General features: G+C 48.0%; 1 protein-coding gene across 3 annotated transcripts in view; it reads right to left on the bottom strand.

The window, feature by feature from the left end:
• LOC115097869 (unconventional myosin-Va-like) overlaps positions 1-18035 on the bottom strand; it is a 98187-nt gene that overhangs the window by 15636 nt on the left and 64516 nt on the right. For all 3 annotated transcript variants that reach the window (XM_029614002.1, XM_029614000.1, XM_029614001.1), the window contains 9 exons: positions 17573-17782; positions 17244-17337; positions 15940-16088; positions 15305-15424; positions 8172-8387; positions 4981-5078; positions 4413-4599; positions 1714-1807; positions 121-255 (listed from right to left, as the gene is read on the bottom strand). In XM_029614002.1, the coding sequence (XP_029469862.1) occupies positions 121-255; positions 1714-1807; positions 4413-4599; positions 4981-5078; positions 8172-8387; positions 15305-15424; positions 15940-16088; positions 17244-17337; positions 17573-17782 (1303 nt within the window). The remainder of the gene's footprint in view (positions 1-120; positions 256-1713; positions 1808-4412; positions 4600-4980; positions 5079-8171; positions 8388-15304; positions 15425-15939; positions 16089-17243; positions 17338-17572; positions 17783-18035) is intronic.

Below are 18035 nucleotides of genomic sequence, written 5' to 3'. Positions count from 1 at the left end.
CAGAGGGCCCCAAGAGCAGGCCAGGACAAAACGAGCCCCGCCCCTGCCCTTTCCTTACGTCCCACACCCGGCGAGAGCCAGACTGCGGCCGCTGAAGGCTTTCCCAGCCCGGGGGCTCACCTAGGATGAGTTTCTTGACCAGGCGGGCTTCGTCCTGGGCCCTGCACTCCAGCATGCCCTGGAAGGCCTCCGCCGTGGGCCTCGCCGTCTCCCGCGTCTTGCTTTCTTGCCCAGGTCCGCTGGGGACTTGATTTGCTGTTGGTAAGAAGAGAGAGGGGTTTTAACCGCGCGGGTCTCCGTGCATAACGCAGTCCTGGGAAGCGGAGGCTCTGCAGGCTCCAGTGTGTCTTCGCCCCTCGTGTGCTAGGTATGCTCTGGACTCCTAGTTTCGTCTGTTTTTAAGATTCCCTCAGTTCTATCTCCCTCTGTTTTCCTTAAGCGTGTGGCGCGCCCTCCTGTGTATTCTGGAAGTCAGCTCGGGTTCATCCGGGGCTGACGGATATAACGTGGGGGGGCCCTGTCAGCCCCTTTGCTGATCGGCCTCTGCATCGGGAGGGGGGGGGCAGATTTAAAAATAAAAAATGATCCCTCCTACCTTCGTTAGGCTCCTCGTCCGTCCCCTGGCAACAGACCATAATATTTTTGCTCGGCCCGGACAACCGAGAAGCCTAATTCTGAAGTTGGTTCCTCCCACGGGTTTCCTTTTACACCTAAAGCAACCCCCTCGCTGCTCTCCTCCTTTGGATGAATTTCCCCCCAACCCTTCACCCCCCTCTCTTGGCCGTTCTTGTAGTTTACCTGCTGTGTTGGATGCGCTTTTCTCGTTATCTGTTTATGAGGTGTGTTGTCGCAGCGGTCGGGGGGGGGGGGGGGGGGGGAAGACCCGGGCAGGAAACGTAAACCCGGCACGATTTGGAGTCTCTCGGGATCGCAATGTGCTGTGGGGGGGGGGGGGGGGCGGGGAGGGGCCTGGGCTCAGCCCTGCGGGTGAATGGCTCCTCGCTGGCTGTGGCGGGCACCTGCGGTCGAGTGACCCCGGGGTAGTGGTAAACGTGCCGGATACCCTGCGGTTTGCATATGACGACTTGGTTACAATCCAGTACCCGAGCGAGACGACCAAGCTGTGGCCTTTGACCTCCCAATCACATGTGTGGCTAATGGGTTATTTATGATAGCGGGAGGATGGGCGAGAGGGTGCGAGGCTGGTCCAGGGGTGTCTTCATATTATCAATGTGATCAGAGAAATAAAAAAAAAAAAAAAGGGGTCAAAGAAGTTGCAGGTGATGCCGCCCCTCCCCCCTCCCCACCATGCCGCACACACATTTATGGCAAGTGGTAGGGTTGGACCAGGCCCTTACTTTACAGTCCGTGTCGGCAGAACAAAATGCAACCTGGTTCCGTGAATGCCCCTAAAACTACGCTTGAGCAGAGAGCGAGGTGCAAGCACCGCATAATCCCAGCCCTGTCCACGACTGCTAACTCAGGAGCTCCCCACACTTCTAAGCCCAGGGGCAGGCATTGCAACTCCGGTCTCTCGAGTGCCGCAAAACAGATGAACGTGCACGAGATATCCGCATGCTCTGCCCCCACTGCAGGCAAAATCTCTCTCATGCGTATTTCACTGCGGATATCCTTAAAAAGCAGAGCGGAGTAGCCTAGCCCCTCGGCTCAGTCCCCGCAAGGAAGCCTCTGGCTCCTCCCATCCCTGCTCACCTGCGGCATCGTAAGCCCTCCTCATGTGGAGTTTCAGCTGCTTCTTCAGCTTGCGGACATTCTTGGTCTGCTTCTCCAGCTGTTCCAGGAGTTCCTACGTGAGGTTAGGGGCAAGTGAGAGAGAGAGACTTCAGCACGTGAGGCCGTTTCAGCACGGTGCACACCTGCTCGCAGGGGAGCAGGTAACCCCATGGGGCCCCAGTCCATCCCCCTCCTTTACAATTGCTTGAACAGTTCAAAAGTTAAAAAACGTTTCTGCCACAAACCTCTGCACCCAATTACCCCGGCTCATACTTCTCACGTATTCTTGATGCCTCCACCCCAACAGTCCCAAATCCCTTCTCCTCCTTTCCTCTAGAGCAGAGGTTCCCAAAGCTGACCTGCAGGACCCCAGCCAGACGGGTTTTCAGCAGATGAAATGTGCATGCTGGGGAGGCAAAATTTGTTTTACACATCCTCACTGTGCGTCTCCTGAAAACCCAGCTGGCCAGGGGTCCCCCCCAGGACAGGTTTGGGAACCTCTGCCATGGACAAAACAAGCCAGCTCAGGTCAATTCAGTTCATCTCGGGGAGGTGAGGTCACTGAACATTTTGAAAGCTGCCCTGCCATTGGTTGAGAAAGGAAGCTTAGACACCATGAAGTGTTCACCACAGGCACCAAATACCCAGCTCAAAGAGAAGCCGACTTCTACTTGCTTTAGGGCAGGGGCTGGCAAACCTTTTCGTGCTGGAGCCACATTACAAGGACCTGGGGGGGGGGGGGGGGGGGGAGGGGGAAATCTCGGAGCTCCTTGACAGCAAACAAGTAGCTCGCACTTCCTGCAGGCAAGTCCAGCAACCAGCAGGCTGAAGCACCAGAGGAGTCCCCTCAATCGTGGATCCCAGCCTCTCCCAAAAATCAGCAAAACCTTCAAATCCAAGGAGGTTAAGTGGAGTTTTCCCAGCTAGCAGACTGCCTCACCTCGGTCACAAATGCAGAACACAGAAAGACCCTCACCAAACAACAAAGAGGCCATAAAGCATAAATAGAAAGGTGCAGACAAAAAAATTGCACTGGAAGCCATTATAAGCCAGACTCATAGGGCAGAAACAGAAATATCACCATTCCTCATAAAATCAAGAAATATAAAGTCATAGCCGTGAGTAAACCAAAATAAAAAATATATATATATCAAACATCCAATTAAAACTAAGAATAAAAAAAATAATAATAATAATATTCCCCTCGCTCCCTACCAGGAAACTATTTCCAGTCACCCTGAGATTGTAGTGGAAGGTACACACACTCTTTAGTCATTCATCCCCTCACCCCCCTCTATCATACAACCCCTTTCCCTCTCTAAACCTCCTCATCCTCTTCCCTCCATCACTTATTCCCATTCACTCTTCTCTCCCTGTCACCCTCTGCTGTTTCTCCTTACCACTCACCCCTCCCTTCTGTCACTCACTGTCTACGCTGACTCCCTTCTCCGCCCCCCTCAGTCACCCTCTCCCTCATTCACATCCCACCTTCACCCCTTTCGTTCCCTTATTCATACTTTTTTTTTTTTTTTTAAAGTTAGAACCCATATTACTCACTGCTCCTCCCCAGGATGCCATTCAGAGCCAGCTCGCAGGTTACCACCGGACCTACAGCAGCACAGGGCCTCTCCTCAATGGTGGAGGATGGGAACCCCACCAGCACACATGGGGGGTCTCTCCTTGCTGGTGGCGGGTGGGAACCCCCCCAGCACATCATTAAATGGTGCCGATGCCTAATCTGCCTGCTTAAGCCAATCATCAAGGGAGACAACTTGGCCTTTGATAACATCGGGCCACTAGGGCAGGCAGGTGAGAGCATAGGCGGGCCACACAAGGTGCGGCACTGCAAGGGACAGGCGGACTGGATGAAAGGTCTTAATGGGCTGGATTTGGCCTGTAGTTTGCCCGGCACTGCGTTAGGCCATGTGTTAGCAGAGCCTCTAATGGGTGGCACGTAGCACTTTGCCTGCGGGCACCAAAATCTCAAATATAGCCCTCTCCACAAGTCTCCTTCTGATTTGCTCTGTTCAGTCCAGTGCACTTCAGGGTGCCTTTGGGACTTGTCCCTCTGTGTAGCTTTGGCAAGCTGGTCACCGCCTCCTAGGCAGAGTTTAAACCAATGGAAAAAGGGAAGATTGTATTCACAATTCTGCTCTTTCCAAGACTACATACCAAATCTTTTTCTGAGTCCCGCACTGTACCCTGGGGTCTTCCCACAAAAAAAAAAAAAAAAAAAAAAGGCAAGCAGCCAACTCGTGCACAAATACCCAGTGTGTGCATCAGCCATGTGCCCGGCTCCAGCGAATGGTAAAGCAGGCCAGACCTGTGTACCAAGTGCAGCCCTGCTGGACCTCACGCAGCTCTTGTACAGCTGATAAGTCCACAAAGAAGGTTGGGATTACAGAGGATGAGAATCCATTCCTCTCCAATGACAAAAAGAAAAGCAGTGGGCTTAAATTTAAGATTTAGGCCAAATCCTGGGAAGCAATTGCCAGCCATAAAGGCAAAAATCAAGCAGCAGAACGAGTTCCCTAGAGAGGAGGTGGAAGCTCCATCACTGGAGGTTTTTAAAGAGCAGATTAGATGCAGCCAACAAGGAGGATACACGTAGAGAAGCTTCCCTTCCAAGCCTCTCTGAGAAGTAGAAGTAGTACAGCTTGCGTGGACAGCCTCATTACCAGGTTATCCTTCCCGAGCTGGGCCATCTGGTGCTGAGCCACAAACGGAAGCTGCTCCTGTGCTGGGAGCTGCAGGGCCCTCATCAAGATCTCCTGCCTCTCCTTCAGCGACCCGACCTGCCAGTGCAGCTCCTGCAGCTCCTCCTTGTGCCTCTGCCGCAGCTCCTGCAACTGCCCCTCCAGCAGCCTGCAGCGCGAGGTGGAGAAACCAAAAGCAAGCCATGAAGAGGAGGAGGAGCAACCTAATTCTCTACACAAATATAAATGCAAACATTGTGTATCTAAAATTAAGTGTAAATTAAGTCAATTAGCAGAATTTGATTTTGCGGTAAGTTGTGAGGATCTTAAGCATCAGTTCTCTCATTTCCACTAAGCACCAACAGGAGGTAAATAGGGGGAGGGGAGGGGTTAAGTGGGGGTTGTTTTTTTTTGCTTTGGGCCTCAGCAAACATTCAGAAGCTGACTTGCCACCGAGCTGTAGCTGTCAGTATGTCAGGCCTGTCAGCACTGGTTGGCATAATGCAATATTTTATATGCTGCCTTAGGTAGGGTGAATCTGAGAACCTACTTGTTAGTTACACAGACGGCATCGTAAGCGTGTTTCAGATCTTCCTCCGTCATCTCAGTTAGCTTGCTGCACCGTTTTGGGAGCCCGGGTGTCGCCTCCTGAAGGACAGATAAAGGGGGGGAGGGAGGTGCTATTGTTAGGGGATTTCAGTGGATGCTGATTGGGACATCTCAGCCGCAGTCTCTTCTGGACCCTCTACAGGGAGAATTGTTCTGGGAAATGGACTCCACATGGGAGGTGGTGGTAACTGGTAAGCATCAGGTCCAACCGGGACAGTATTTCTGATGTGGGATCCAGTGGTCCCCAGATGGCGTGGTTCATTATTAGAGTACAAGAAATAAAGGTTTACTCACAGGCAAGGTTTCTAGACTTCAGGAAAGCTGATTTTGTTAAGGGGGGGATTGGTATTTCAAGAAGTTGTTAACTGGTGAGTTGCCTTTTATTTCTCCTTTTTATAGTTTCGCTCTTCCTCCTCCTTTAAGATTTTCCCAACCATTTTGTTAGGAAAGTAAATAATGGAAAAAAAAAAAGAGATAGGCCACTATGGTTTTCTAAAGAGGCTGAAAAGGTTAAGAGAAAGTTAAGCATTCAAAAACCTTGCGATCACAGAAAGTAGACAACAGGCAAGCTAAGGAGCTGAGAAAGCAGCCAGGAATGCAAACATTCAAATGGAAGAAAAAAATAGCAAATATGGTAAAATGGGAGTCAACGGCAGAAGGAAGTGCAAAAGTGGCAAATACGGAGACTCTGAAGTGATGGAGAGGACTGTGCAGAAGCTGAGGAGGAAAAAAAGCAAAGAGTTACTTAAGTATTTCTGTGAGGTGTTCACTGTGGAACAGCCGGGAGCAGAGTCAAATAAGATTAGAGCTGAGAAATCTCGATCCATTCAGAAGAGTAGATAAGGCAGTGGGGCCGGATGGGATACATCAGCTCCCCTGGCTCACAGTTTCAATGCTTCCTTAGAGTCTGGAGTAGTTCGAGGATTGGAGAGGGGTGGGTGTGGGTCCTGTTCATATAAAAAAAAAAAAAAAAGTGGGCGTAAGGAGGAGGCTGGGACCTCTGCGGTGAGCAAACTTAATGGAAACTCTGCCAAAACAGAGAATAGTAGAGTTTCTGGCATCCAAGAGATTGCAAGATCCAAGGCAGCAAGATTTACTTCTAGCAAAACCATAATCAGGTGAATCTGATCAATTTCTGTGATTGGGTGACCAGAGAGTTGGCTTGAGGGGGGGAAAACGCTCGCTAGACGTAGTGTACGTGGATTTCAGCAAGGCCTTTCACACGGTGCCACACAGAAGATTTAATGCACAGAGTGCCCTCGACACGGAACCCAGAGGGACTGACTGGGAGGCGACAAATGGTAGCGGGAAACGGAGTTTACTCTGAGGAGGGAGTGGGTATTACTAGTGGTGCGCCTCAGGGATGAATCCTGGGACCGACTCTTTTCAATATTTTCCTGACTGGCGTAGCAGAAGGATTGTTGGAAAAGGGTTTAGTGTTTTTTTTGCTGCCAATACCAAAACCTGCAATAGGACAGCCAGCCAGGAAGGTGTGGGAAAACAGGGAGGAGGAGGGCTCTAGCGAAGCTTGAGGAATGGTCTAGAGACTTAGAAATGAATGCTAAACACATGCAGAGCAATAATGCACTCAGGCTGCAAAAACCCAAAAGGGAGAGGGGGTGCAGTAGTGGAGGCAAAATTCTAAGCAAAAAGAAAAAAAAAAAAAAAAAGGACATTGCCCCTGTATAGGTCCCTGACGACTCTGGAGACCGCACCTTCCACAGGTTATAAACAGGATGGAGTGAGTCCTTGGGGCAGCTACTAAAATGGTCACTGATCTTCGTTCTAAAGCACATGGGCACAGACTTAAAGATCTGAACATGTATATCCTAGAGGAAAGGCAAGGTAGGGGAGAGATATTTAAATATCTCAAAGTTTCCATGCACAGAAAGTGAGCCTCTTTCAACAGAAAGGAGGCTGTAGAATAAGGGGTCATGGGATAAGGGTGAAAGGGGGTAAAACTCAGGAGTAATCTTAGGAAATATTCCTTTACAGAGAGGGTGCATGGAACAGCCTCCCAGCGTAGGTGATGGAGGCAGAAAGTGGTATCCGAATTCACGAAAGCATGGAGATAAATATAAGGGGGGAATCTCTGAGGGAGTGATGGGAATGGTAAGGGCTAAATAAATTGGACGGATGGGCCGTATGGACTTTGTAGTCATGTTTCCATATTTCTAAAAACAAGAAAAAGAGTGAGCAGTGCAACTTTACAAGATAAAACCAAAATCAGTAGAGGGGTAAGACGTCATATGGATCATCTGGGAAGTGGCTGCAAAAGCGTCATCTACAGGCACATGTAGCAAATCTAGCGCTGGACAGAACTATCAGGCTGGTGCAGTAAAGGGCACTAAGGTCAGCGCACCACGCAACGCGCGATCTGGACGCGCCCGACTTATACCCAATGCAATATCTGGATTACTGCGCCCAAACCAGCATGTAGCTAATAGCGCTTATCACATGTAAATGAATGTTGAGGCTATTAGCTAGCACGCCTGATGTAAAGAGTTACCATGCACCGGACGTGCACGTTTTTTTATTCTCAAAAATTAATGCCAGCCCTGGAACTTGGTCTTGAGGCATCCAAGCCATGCACAGAAAAGCAGAAAATATTGCTTTACTGTGGTTCCAACTTACTATTGTTTGATACTAAGCAGGAGGAAGCAGAAAAAAAAAAAAAAAAGAAGTCTTACCAGCGATCAGGTTAGAAAAAGGACGCTCGTAAAATTGAACATCCGTTTTCCTAACCTGCGCACAGCCACGTCTCCTGGGCACTCGATGCCATGGATGCACTAGGGACGGACAATTTATCCCCAAGCACACCTTTTAGCACGGCAGCTCATTTGCCTACTGCACTGAGCGCCCGAGAGAGGAGACCGTGAGCTCGTTTAAAAAGCACATCCAGTTTGGACGCACGTTTTTAGCAAGTGAAAGAATGAGCACGGGGAAGTTAATTCTACCACGTCCAACTCTCTGCACAATACCCAGCATGAAATCCATAACCACAGTGCTTTCAGAAGCCAAAATAAGGAATTTACACCGTTTTGCTGGGCAAAGGCTGGGCTCCAAGTTACATTTCTAGAAGGGAAGGGAAGTGGTGGGACGCAAGAGGCAGATGCACACTCAGGATCTTACCCTTCTCCCCGAGAGCTCAGTCCCTCCTTCACGGTCAGCCTGGATCATCTCCCACCGGGCTCTCTCCTGCAGCTCACCGGCTGAGCCGAGCTGGCCCAGGAAGTTACAGGCTCCCTCGTGTGCTGCTTGGCCACCGTCCGTACTCAGCGCTGGCGTGGTGCTGTCTGCTACCTCTTTCCGTGGCGCGACCTTATTCTGCAGCCTCAGATTAGGGTGCTGGAGAGATGCAGGAAACAAGGACGTGGTTAAGTACAGACTGTTACTCCTTCCTCTATCTGCCCCTTTCAAATCCATCTTCACACTCCCTCAAATATCTAACTCTGCTCTGGCTATCCATGCATCTCCAAGGAAGGACACATGGCAATCAAGAAATCATGAATGAGGCGTCAGATTTCTGCGAGAGGGCCTGGGTTCAGCAGTTTCTTCCTGCTTCTTTGCACTTTCAGCTCAAACTGGACCTGGGGCTGGGGATCTGGCACCATGGATTCTTCATTCACAGTTTTCCAGGCATTTTTTCCCCCCTATTTTATTACCATTAACAGTCCTCGGCCAGGGCTCCTTCCAGAAGCTGCCATCATGGACCCAATAAGTCTGGCCCTTAGGCGTTGCTATTGTGAATGCACTGGCCATGACTTCCCTGCCTCTGCGGCACCACCGGAGGCTGGCCCAGGAACCAGACACAGGACCCTCCACGTGGCAGTGTGCAAAAAAAGTGAGCAGAGCAACTGGGCCAGCACACAAGTGACTTCTGACAAGGAAATAAAATACTTATTTGGTTATCGAATTTAAGGGTTGCTTTTTTCTACTCTGCCTTGAGCTGTGGGATATACATTTTTTAAAGAAATGTAAAAAACTCAACGTTAGCCTTGCAAGCAGAAAGGTAGGTATGTGTCCGGTTGCATATATCCTACCTGAGTATTTTGAGCAACTTGTGGTTGGGTTTTTTTTTTGTTTTTTTAAACACAAACAGCAAGTACATATGCATATTTAGAACACCTTATAACATGTTGACTATAGATTCAGCAAAAAAGTCCTCTCTCTGCCCCCACCGCCAGACTTTCAGCTAAACTGTTTTGTTACAAAAGAGAAAAAAAAAAAAAAAAGAAGCCCCCATGTGAAATAAAGGTTATTTGTAAATTACAAAAAAGATCACAGAAAGACAGACAACATCTGGAAAAACTAAAAAGCTGGGGAAAGCAGTCAGGAATAAAAAGATGCAAATGGAATAAAATCAGTAAATGCAGTAAAACAGGAGAAAGTGCATTGTGAGACTCTGAGGTGAAAGGGAAGAACATGTAGAGGCCAATTAGGAAAAAGCGAAACTGCTTAGAAAATATTTGTTTGGCATTCACTGTGGAAGAGACAGAAGCAGGAGCACAGAAAAATAGAACTGAAAGCGAAAAATCTCAAGTCAATAGTCAGAAAAATGTGTTAATGAGGAACTAATTAAAACTTAAAGTAGATATAGCAATGGGGCCAGATGGGTTACATCCAATGATATTAAAGGGATTTGGAGATGTCCTGGCAGCTCCGCTGGCTGATCTTTTCAATGCTTCTTTAGAGTCAGGAGGAGTTAGAGGACGGCATGCCGATTCACAAATGTGGAAATGAGGAGGACTGGGAACTCTAGGCCAGTTTGAAGATCAAATTAAATTGAGTCATGGCTAAAGCAGAGGGCAGTGCATATCTGGAATCTAATGGAATTAAAGATCCAAGGCAGCATAGCTTTAAACAGAGATAGATCATGCCAGACAAATCTAATCAATTTCTTGGATTGGGTGACCAGAGTGTTGTTGGATCAGAGAAGAGTGCTAAATGTAGTATATCTGGATTTCAGTATAGTGACTTATAAACTGAGCACCCTTGGTGTGGGCCCGAAAATGATTAACTGGGTTAGAAACTGGTTGGCATGGGAGGCAACAAGGGGTAGTGATAGATGGAGGTCACTAGTTGTGTGCCACAAGGCTCAGTCCTTGGACCAGGTCTTTAACATTTGTGTGTGCAACATTGTCCTTTTCACAATGATACCAATCATTCCACAAACCTTTCCCAACGAAGGCTGCAACAGGGTAAACAGCCAGAAAGGTGTGAAAAACATAAGTAGGGATCTAGTGAAGCTTGAGGAGTGATCTAGGGTCTGGCAGCTAAGAATTAATGCCTGCATTTAGGGTGCAAAGCCTAGGAAAGAGGTAAAAAAAAATATAGAGCAGTGGTTCTCAGCCTTTTTCCCATCGTGACAGACCACGCTCACATGTGAGACACACTGCTCATTACAATTCATGGTGGAAATATCTTACTCTAATTCTCTCCCCAGTTATATGATCCTTGTTGTAATGTAACTTTTTGCACTTGTTTATGTTCCGTTTTTTCGTTCACACCCCCTTGTTATATGTAAACCGGCATGATGTGGTTTTTAATCACGAATGCCGGTATAGAAAAACTTTAAATAAATAAATAAATAAATAAAATAAAATAAAAGGCCCGGTATTTTTATTGTTAAGAATGACTCAAGGAAAAGATTCATATTCTGTCTGAACAGAAATTGCATAAACAGTCCACACCAAACATAAGAACATAAGAAATTGCCATGCTGGGTCAGACCAAGGGACCATCAAGCCCAGCATCCTGTTTCCAAAAGAGGCCAAACCAGGCCACAAGAACCTGGCAATTACGCAAACACCAAGAAGATCCCATGCTACTGATGCAATTAATAGCAGTGGCTATTCCCTAAGTAAACTTGATTAATAGCAGTTAATGGACTTCTCCTCCAAGAACTTATCCAAACCTTTTTTGAACCCAGCTACACTAACTGCACTAACCACATCCTCTGGCAACAAATTCCAGAGCTTTATTGTGCGTTGAGTGAAAAAGAATTTTCTCTGATTAGTCTTAAATGTGCCACATGCTAACTTCATGGAATGCCCCCTGGTCTATTATTCGAAAGTGTAAATAACCGAGTCACATCTACTCGTTCAAGACCTCTCATGAATTTAAACACCTCTATCATATCCCCCCCTCAGCTGTCTCTTCTCCAAGCTGAACAGCCCTAACCTCTTCAGCCTTTCCTCATAGGGGAGTTGTTCCATCCCCTTCATCATTTTGGTTGCCCTTCTCTGTACCTTCTCCATCGCAACTATATCTTTTTTGAGATGCGGCGACCAGAATTGTACACAGTATTCAAGGTGCGGTCTCACCATGGAGCGATATAGAGGCATTATGACATTTTCTGTTTTATTAACCATTCCCTTCCTAATATTTCCTAACATTCTGTTTGCTTTTTTGACTGCTGCAGCACACTGAGCCGATTTTAAAGTATTATCCACTATGATACCTAGATCTTTTTCCTGGGTGGTAGCTCCTAATATGGAACCTAACATCGTGTAACTACAGCAAGGGTTATTTTTCCTTATATGCAATGCAACACCTTGCACTTGTCCACATTAAATTTCATCTGCCATTTGGATGCCCAATTTCCAGCACTTAAACAGTAACCACCTTACCTAAGAAAAAGGCAACACTGAAAATATTACACCAGGCCTTAAACCACCAATACATCTCCTATTAGGAAAACAGACCAAGTCAGGCTGCTATGGAGCCCTACACAGACACTACACGCCAGCAGAAAACCTCACCTGAATCACATGTGCTGACCCTCACCTAACAAAGAAGAAAGAGACCAAAACGCATAATTAGAAGCATGCAGACAAAAACTGAACTGGAAACCGCAACAAGCCAGAGTCTCTGTATGCAGTGCAACAAAGGAAAAAGAGAATCATCACCCGTCCTTATAAAACAAATCAAGAAATATAAAATCAGTAGCAGTAAAACCATACTAACAAAAAGAACAGATTTCTAAACAGCTGATGAGTGGAATATCCAATAATTAAAAACTCATATCAAAAATTTCTAGATACCAATAAAATATTTCAAAATAGCAGACACAAAGATCCAGTAATGAAAAATAAGGATACAAAAAATGTTTGCTCTGCATACCTGGAAACGTTTGATATCCAGGTGTCCTGAGATTGTTTTGAATTAGCAGGAGGCGGGGTGGTTTGCTTGCAACTTTCTCCTCTCTCTCACACTGGCTCTCAATCGCTCACATGCTCCCTCACCTAAACCAGCTCTTAATCACACACAGACACACATGCTGTCTTTCTCTCAATTACACACAGGCTCTCAATCATACTCACATGCTCCCTCACCTAAAGCAGCTCTTAATCATACTCAGACACACATGCTCTCTCTTATTTAGACACACAGGCTCTTAATCATACATACACATCTCACACACATACAGGCTCTCAAACACACATGCTTGCTCATTCACTCACTCTCCCCCCCCCTCCCCCGAATGAGCAGCAGCAGTAGCCTCCTCCCAACCCTAACGGCAGCAGCAACCTCCTTCACTTTCAGCCCTCATGGAGAAAGGAGAACCATCGGCCACGGGGGTTAACGTTCTTCTTCATTTTTCTCCGAGCCGTGCTGCTCATTCCTCAGGCTGCATCTCTCTTCTTTTCTTTGGGCCGACGCTGCCTGCACTAGCATGGTCTCTTCTTCACGCACACACTGCCTCTTCCGGGCCACGGGAGGGGGCGGGAAGAAGAGAGCAGGCCGGTGCCACTGACTCCAGCTCTCCTGCCGCGTTCCAGGACTTATTTCGCTTGGGTAGGGGGGGGGGAGCAGCTGGGTCAGCAGAGGACCGGGAAGTGTGGCGATACACCTGCGTGTTCCTGGCGAACCGCTGGTATAGAGAGGGTGAAATTCTTCAAAGCATGGAATAAAAGAGCAATATCTGGGGATGATCACATCTAATGTAATTAAGGCGGCCAAACAGGTAGATAAGGCAAAGGTGAAAGCCAGAAAGGACGCTTGGGTACACAAGGAGAGGAATGGTCAGCAGAAAAAGGAGGAGATATTGCCCCATGTATAAGTTCCTGGTGAGACCCAGTTTGTAATATATACAGTTGAGACCTCGTTTTCAAGGTTGGAGTCACTCCAGAAGGTGGCTGATAAAATGGTCAGGGGTCTTCATTCTAAGGCCTTTGGGACAGACAAAGATCTAAACATGTATGACCCTTGAGGAAAGGTAGGATGGAATGATATGAGGGAGACACACAAAGACCTCCAAGGTTTCTCTGCAGAGGAAATGGGACTCTGAAAGGAATGGAGGCTCTAGAACAAGGAGTCACGGGATGAGGGAGAAAGACTCAGGAATAATTAAGGAAATCTCTTTACAGAGAGGGTAGTGGTTGCATAGACCAGCCTTCCCTGTGGAGAAAAGGACAGTATCTGAACTGGAGCATGGGATAAACACAGAGGCGCTCTGAGAGAGTGGGAGGGACTGAAACTGAATACTCTGTGCGGATCAGCAGATTACATAGGCCACAATGGGCTTTTCTGCCTTAAGGTTTCCGTGTTTCTCAAACCTTCCAGAGGTCAGATCATTAATTCTCCAGTTAACATGCAGCTGCTCCCACTAGCAATTACAAACCGATTCCACAAAAATACTAAAATTCCTGGGTCTCACACAAGGCTATTCTGGGGGGTTTTATCCACTTGTCTTGGGGCAGGAGTGACAAGGCAGGCCCTGGTTGGCAGTTGATTCTTTGAAAACTCCAATACCTTTTATTGAATGAAAACAAAAATCTAAATTATTATGCAGGTGTACCTCTCATTTAGGACTGCTAAAAAGTTGTTTAATTTTTTGCACAGAGGCTCCAGGCGCCTGCCTACACCACACATTTTACTCATCTTCCACAAAAAGATTCTCAAGGGGGGGGGGGGGGGTCACACAATGTTTACGGATGCAAGTATCCAAGCTATACTGTCCCCGACAGTCTGATCACTGCCTCCCACCTCTTAATACCACAAGGCTGTACAGCAAGTCTCAAAACTGCATGATCATAACAGATACTGGGGGAAAAAAATGGTCTGACGAGACAAGCCTGAAGGTCTTTATATCAGTTTCTGGGATTTACTGTCTGAGTGCTTAAGTGGTTTGCTATCGACTGCTTTTATATGGTTTATCCCATTGTAATGCTAAACACATAGGTTAAAAGGTAACAAGGGCAGAGGCAATGCTGACCACAGACACCCCTCTCCCCGCCAGGTGTGCTCCGGCCCATTCTTTCTGTCTGAACCGCATGGGGCACCGCGATCTGCAAAAGCTGCTGACCCCATGCAGGTCCAGCCTTGAAACGAATGGAGCACACCCAGCCAGGAGGCAGGCCCTGGAGGTCTCTTGCACCGCCCACTAACTGCTTTGCAGTGGGGTTTGGTTTTTATTGGAGAACATAGCACCTTCCTGCCTCCTTGTTTATTAAAATGTTTGAAGCCTTCTGTTGGCAGCTGTCAATTCAGCTTAATTTACAGTTTAACAAAAAAAAAAAAAAAAAAAAAGGCATTCTTGCAGCCCATTAAAAAAAAAAAATGTGAAGAAATAGTTTATGGAAAAAAAAAAAAAGCCAGTGTATGTATATCAGATACACTGTAGCTAGTTCTAAGACAGAACCTCTGGATACAATGTTACTGTAACAAAAGAGACAAAGGAACAGCAGTCCAACGCCACTGGTATAAGACAATGTCTCCTCTGTGAATAGCTCACATTAATCGCCAGCTATAAAAGTGACATTTTATAGCTGTACTGTATTATGGCAGAGGACGGATCCTGGGGCTGCCTCTGCATTGGAAATATTACATTTAAAAAAAAAACAAAACACCACCCACATACATCGGCCATCAGTTTTTCCTTTTTTTAAACCACATGTAGCAGGTTAGATGTTCAGTGCATGGTTTATGCTAGGATAGGGATTGGTGTCCTATCACTATCAGATAATCTTCCTCTTGAGTTATAATGTTCCTCTCCAGCAGAGCGAAGAAAATGCTGCCCTCCCTGCCTGGCTGAATTATGGGGCTAAATTCGCTAGGATAAACCACATCACTCACCACCCGCATCCAGCATCCTTACCCAAGGCAGAGAGAGGGCAGTGGAGCTGGAGTCCAAGCTGGTTAAATGAATGTAGAAGAAAACCAGGAAGTAGCAATTTTCTTCTTCTTTTTGTAAAGGCATAGAAAGATGGGCAGAGGTGCATTTCTCATGATAAGATACACACGCCAGTTGTTTCTCTCACCTCACCGCACGGGCCGTTCTGCTGCAGCTCTTGAGCCTCAGACAGAGGTGCTGAGGACAGGGAATCTGCATCCATGGAGAGGATACTGTGAAACGAAGCACTCCTGCGATGACCTGGGGCCTATCGGAGACAGAAGCCAAACAGAGGGGGTGCAAACTGTCTTATGGTGGGAAATGCTTGCTTCTCTCCAAAGCTTGCTCCCACAATCCCACTCACTCATTCGGGGCCCGAGAAAAGCTCCCCCGGTGTCTTCAACCACCCTGTATAGCGTAAGTAGCCCTTCATATGCTCCCTACCCCCATGGCTTACTCCCACACTTGCTCCCAGTTTTGACATCCTGAGAATATAACCACCCTTCCTTGTGCATCATTAGATCAGCAGGCCCTTAGACACTTATCTCCCACGGCCTTTTACTGTGACTTTATCCTTTGACATCACAAACCAGTTAATCCCAAATTCCATCCCATGCCTGTCTTCATTTTACCAGCACCCGAAAGTCACCCCCTACACTCACCCTTTCTATCTCCTCATACCCTGACACCCCCCCCCTCCCCGCCCGAAATAGCAGCCCAGCAGCTTCTGATTTCCTTCCCTGCACTTCATCCAAATTAACGGTTGGCATTTTGGTTGCTCACTTTCATGAAGGTTAGCTCGTCCTTCAGGTTTTCGTGACGTTGTTCCAGCCGGGAATATTCGTTAACCATGTTCTGGTACCGGTACCTCTCCTCCTCCAGCTCCCTGGAGAGGTGCTGAGTCTCTGCCAACACCCGCTGACCTATACGTTCTAGAGAAGAGAGGAAAAAAAATGGTGGGGAGACCTCCCCCACCCCCCCAAACAATAAAATATGCCTTGGAAATGTGTTTTACAGAAGGTAGCGTGACAATATCCAGTACCAGGCTGGCTATTCCCAAACAGCTAGATAAATCCAGGAAGCAGGGCGAGAGAGCATTTAACGCCACATGGCAGCTTGCCATTAAGGCCTACGGGCGAGTACCTACTTGGTCGGGCCTAGGTCAGGCTGGTCCCAAGGTGATCAGAACACTCTCTCTGGGTGTCCCTGGCCCTTAGGCTTTCACTTTCCTGTCTAGGCTCCACATCCCCCCCCCCCCCCCCCCTCACTACAAATGTTTCGGAGAATTCCCTCCGGCCCCCGGACAGACCTGGCTCACGTGGGCCAGGGATGGTGAACGCCGGTCCTCGAGTGCCACAAAAACAGGCCACGTTTTTTCAGGATCTCTACAATGAACATGCACGAGAAAGATGTGCAGACACTGCCTCCACACTTTGCAGCTCTCGTGCATATTATTCACTGTGCATATCCTGAAAGCCTGGCCCGTTTGTGGCTCTCCAGGGCCGGAGTTCACCATCCCTGACCTAGGCAATCAGAGAAAAGAAAGTGCGGGTCGAGGGCAGGGCGACTTTAGTTTGACAAGGTCTCGAGAGCCTCTGCATCCTCTCCGGGACATCACAGCCCTGCCAAGGGGCAGCAGCCAGAACATGTTATCAAGTCCCTGTTACCCAGCTAGGGCAGGGAGTCCAATCATTGCAGCCACGCCAGAGGACAGTTAAGGGTGGGGGGAGGGGGGTCCCCCTCCAACTCTCCCCTCATATTTGTTTTGTGATCAACTTTTCTGCAACCTTGTGATCACTTCTGCTTTAAAAGAATTTTGCAGTTTAGGAACCAAATCGGGAATGGAGCGAGGCTTGCAGAGGGGATGCCGTGGACCAAGATGCAGGTGCCGGCAGGGGCCTGGTCTGCGGCTTCGTTTACCCGGGGTCTTTTGTTAAGAGGCGCGTGCGACGGGGGCTGCGAGCAGTAACACATCAGCCATTGAAGAGCCCCTCCTCCACAGGGCGGCCCTCCTGCCCGGAGCTCTCCCTTCTGTCTATTCTCAGCGCCGGCCCCCAACCCCCATGGCCTGCGACCACGCACCTCACCTTCCAGGTTTGACGAGTGCTGCGCAATCTGCTTGTTTAATGCATTTTTCTCCTCGTGTAGGAGGCACTTTGCTTTCTCCAATTCTGTAAAGCTCTAGAAAGAAAATTAAAATAGGGGGTGGGGGTGGAGGAAACACTTATGGAAAGCAACACACAAAATTGTCCCCAAATAAAGCAAAAAAAAAACAAACAAAAAAAAAGTACCAGCACCACCACCACCACCACCACGCAAAGGAGACTCCTCCCTCCCCAGCGCTAGCACTAAAGCGTAAACGAGGTCTCTAATTAATCCTTAAAGCATTAATCCTGACCCCCCTCCCGCTGGCTACCTCCTTCAGCTCAGAGATCTCCAGTGCCAGTTTCCACCTCAGGCTTTCCTTCTCTGCCTGCTCCTTCTCCAGCAGCTGCTGCGCTTCCAGGACTTGCTGTGTCTTGTCCTCCCGCAATCCCTGCATCTCCTTCTGCAGCTTCCCAACTTCCTCAGAATGGGCGGCCAGCAGCAGCGAGAGACGACTGTCCAGCGCCTTGTTCTCCTTGGCCTGGGGGGGAGATTCACAAGAGAGACACATTTATACGGAGCTGCGCATAGCAAAATGTCGCTAGAAAGAGACTCCAAGTGGCCCAGTCAGTCTGCCCAGCAAGGTTTGTTTTCAATTACTCTTAGGGTAATTATTGCTCTCTGCTGGTTACCCTTTTCTTCATCTCCCATCATTTAGCCACCAGGAATCCTCTGGGTCTAATCGCATACCCTTTATTTATTAATGGGTATGAATTGATTTCCATATTTTACAG

Source organism: Rhinatrema bivittatum, chromosome 8, assembly GCF_901001135.1.
Source record: "Rhinatrema bivittatum chromosome 8, aRhiBiv1.1, whole genome shotgun sequence".
Classification (NCBI taxonomy): Eukaryota; Metazoa; Chordata; class Amphibia; order Gymnophiona; family Rhinatrematidae; genus Rhinatrema; species Rhinatrema bivittatum.
The sequence above is the reverse complement of the archived record's forward strand: the minus strand, read 5'-3'. Positions and strand labels throughout refer to the sequence as shown.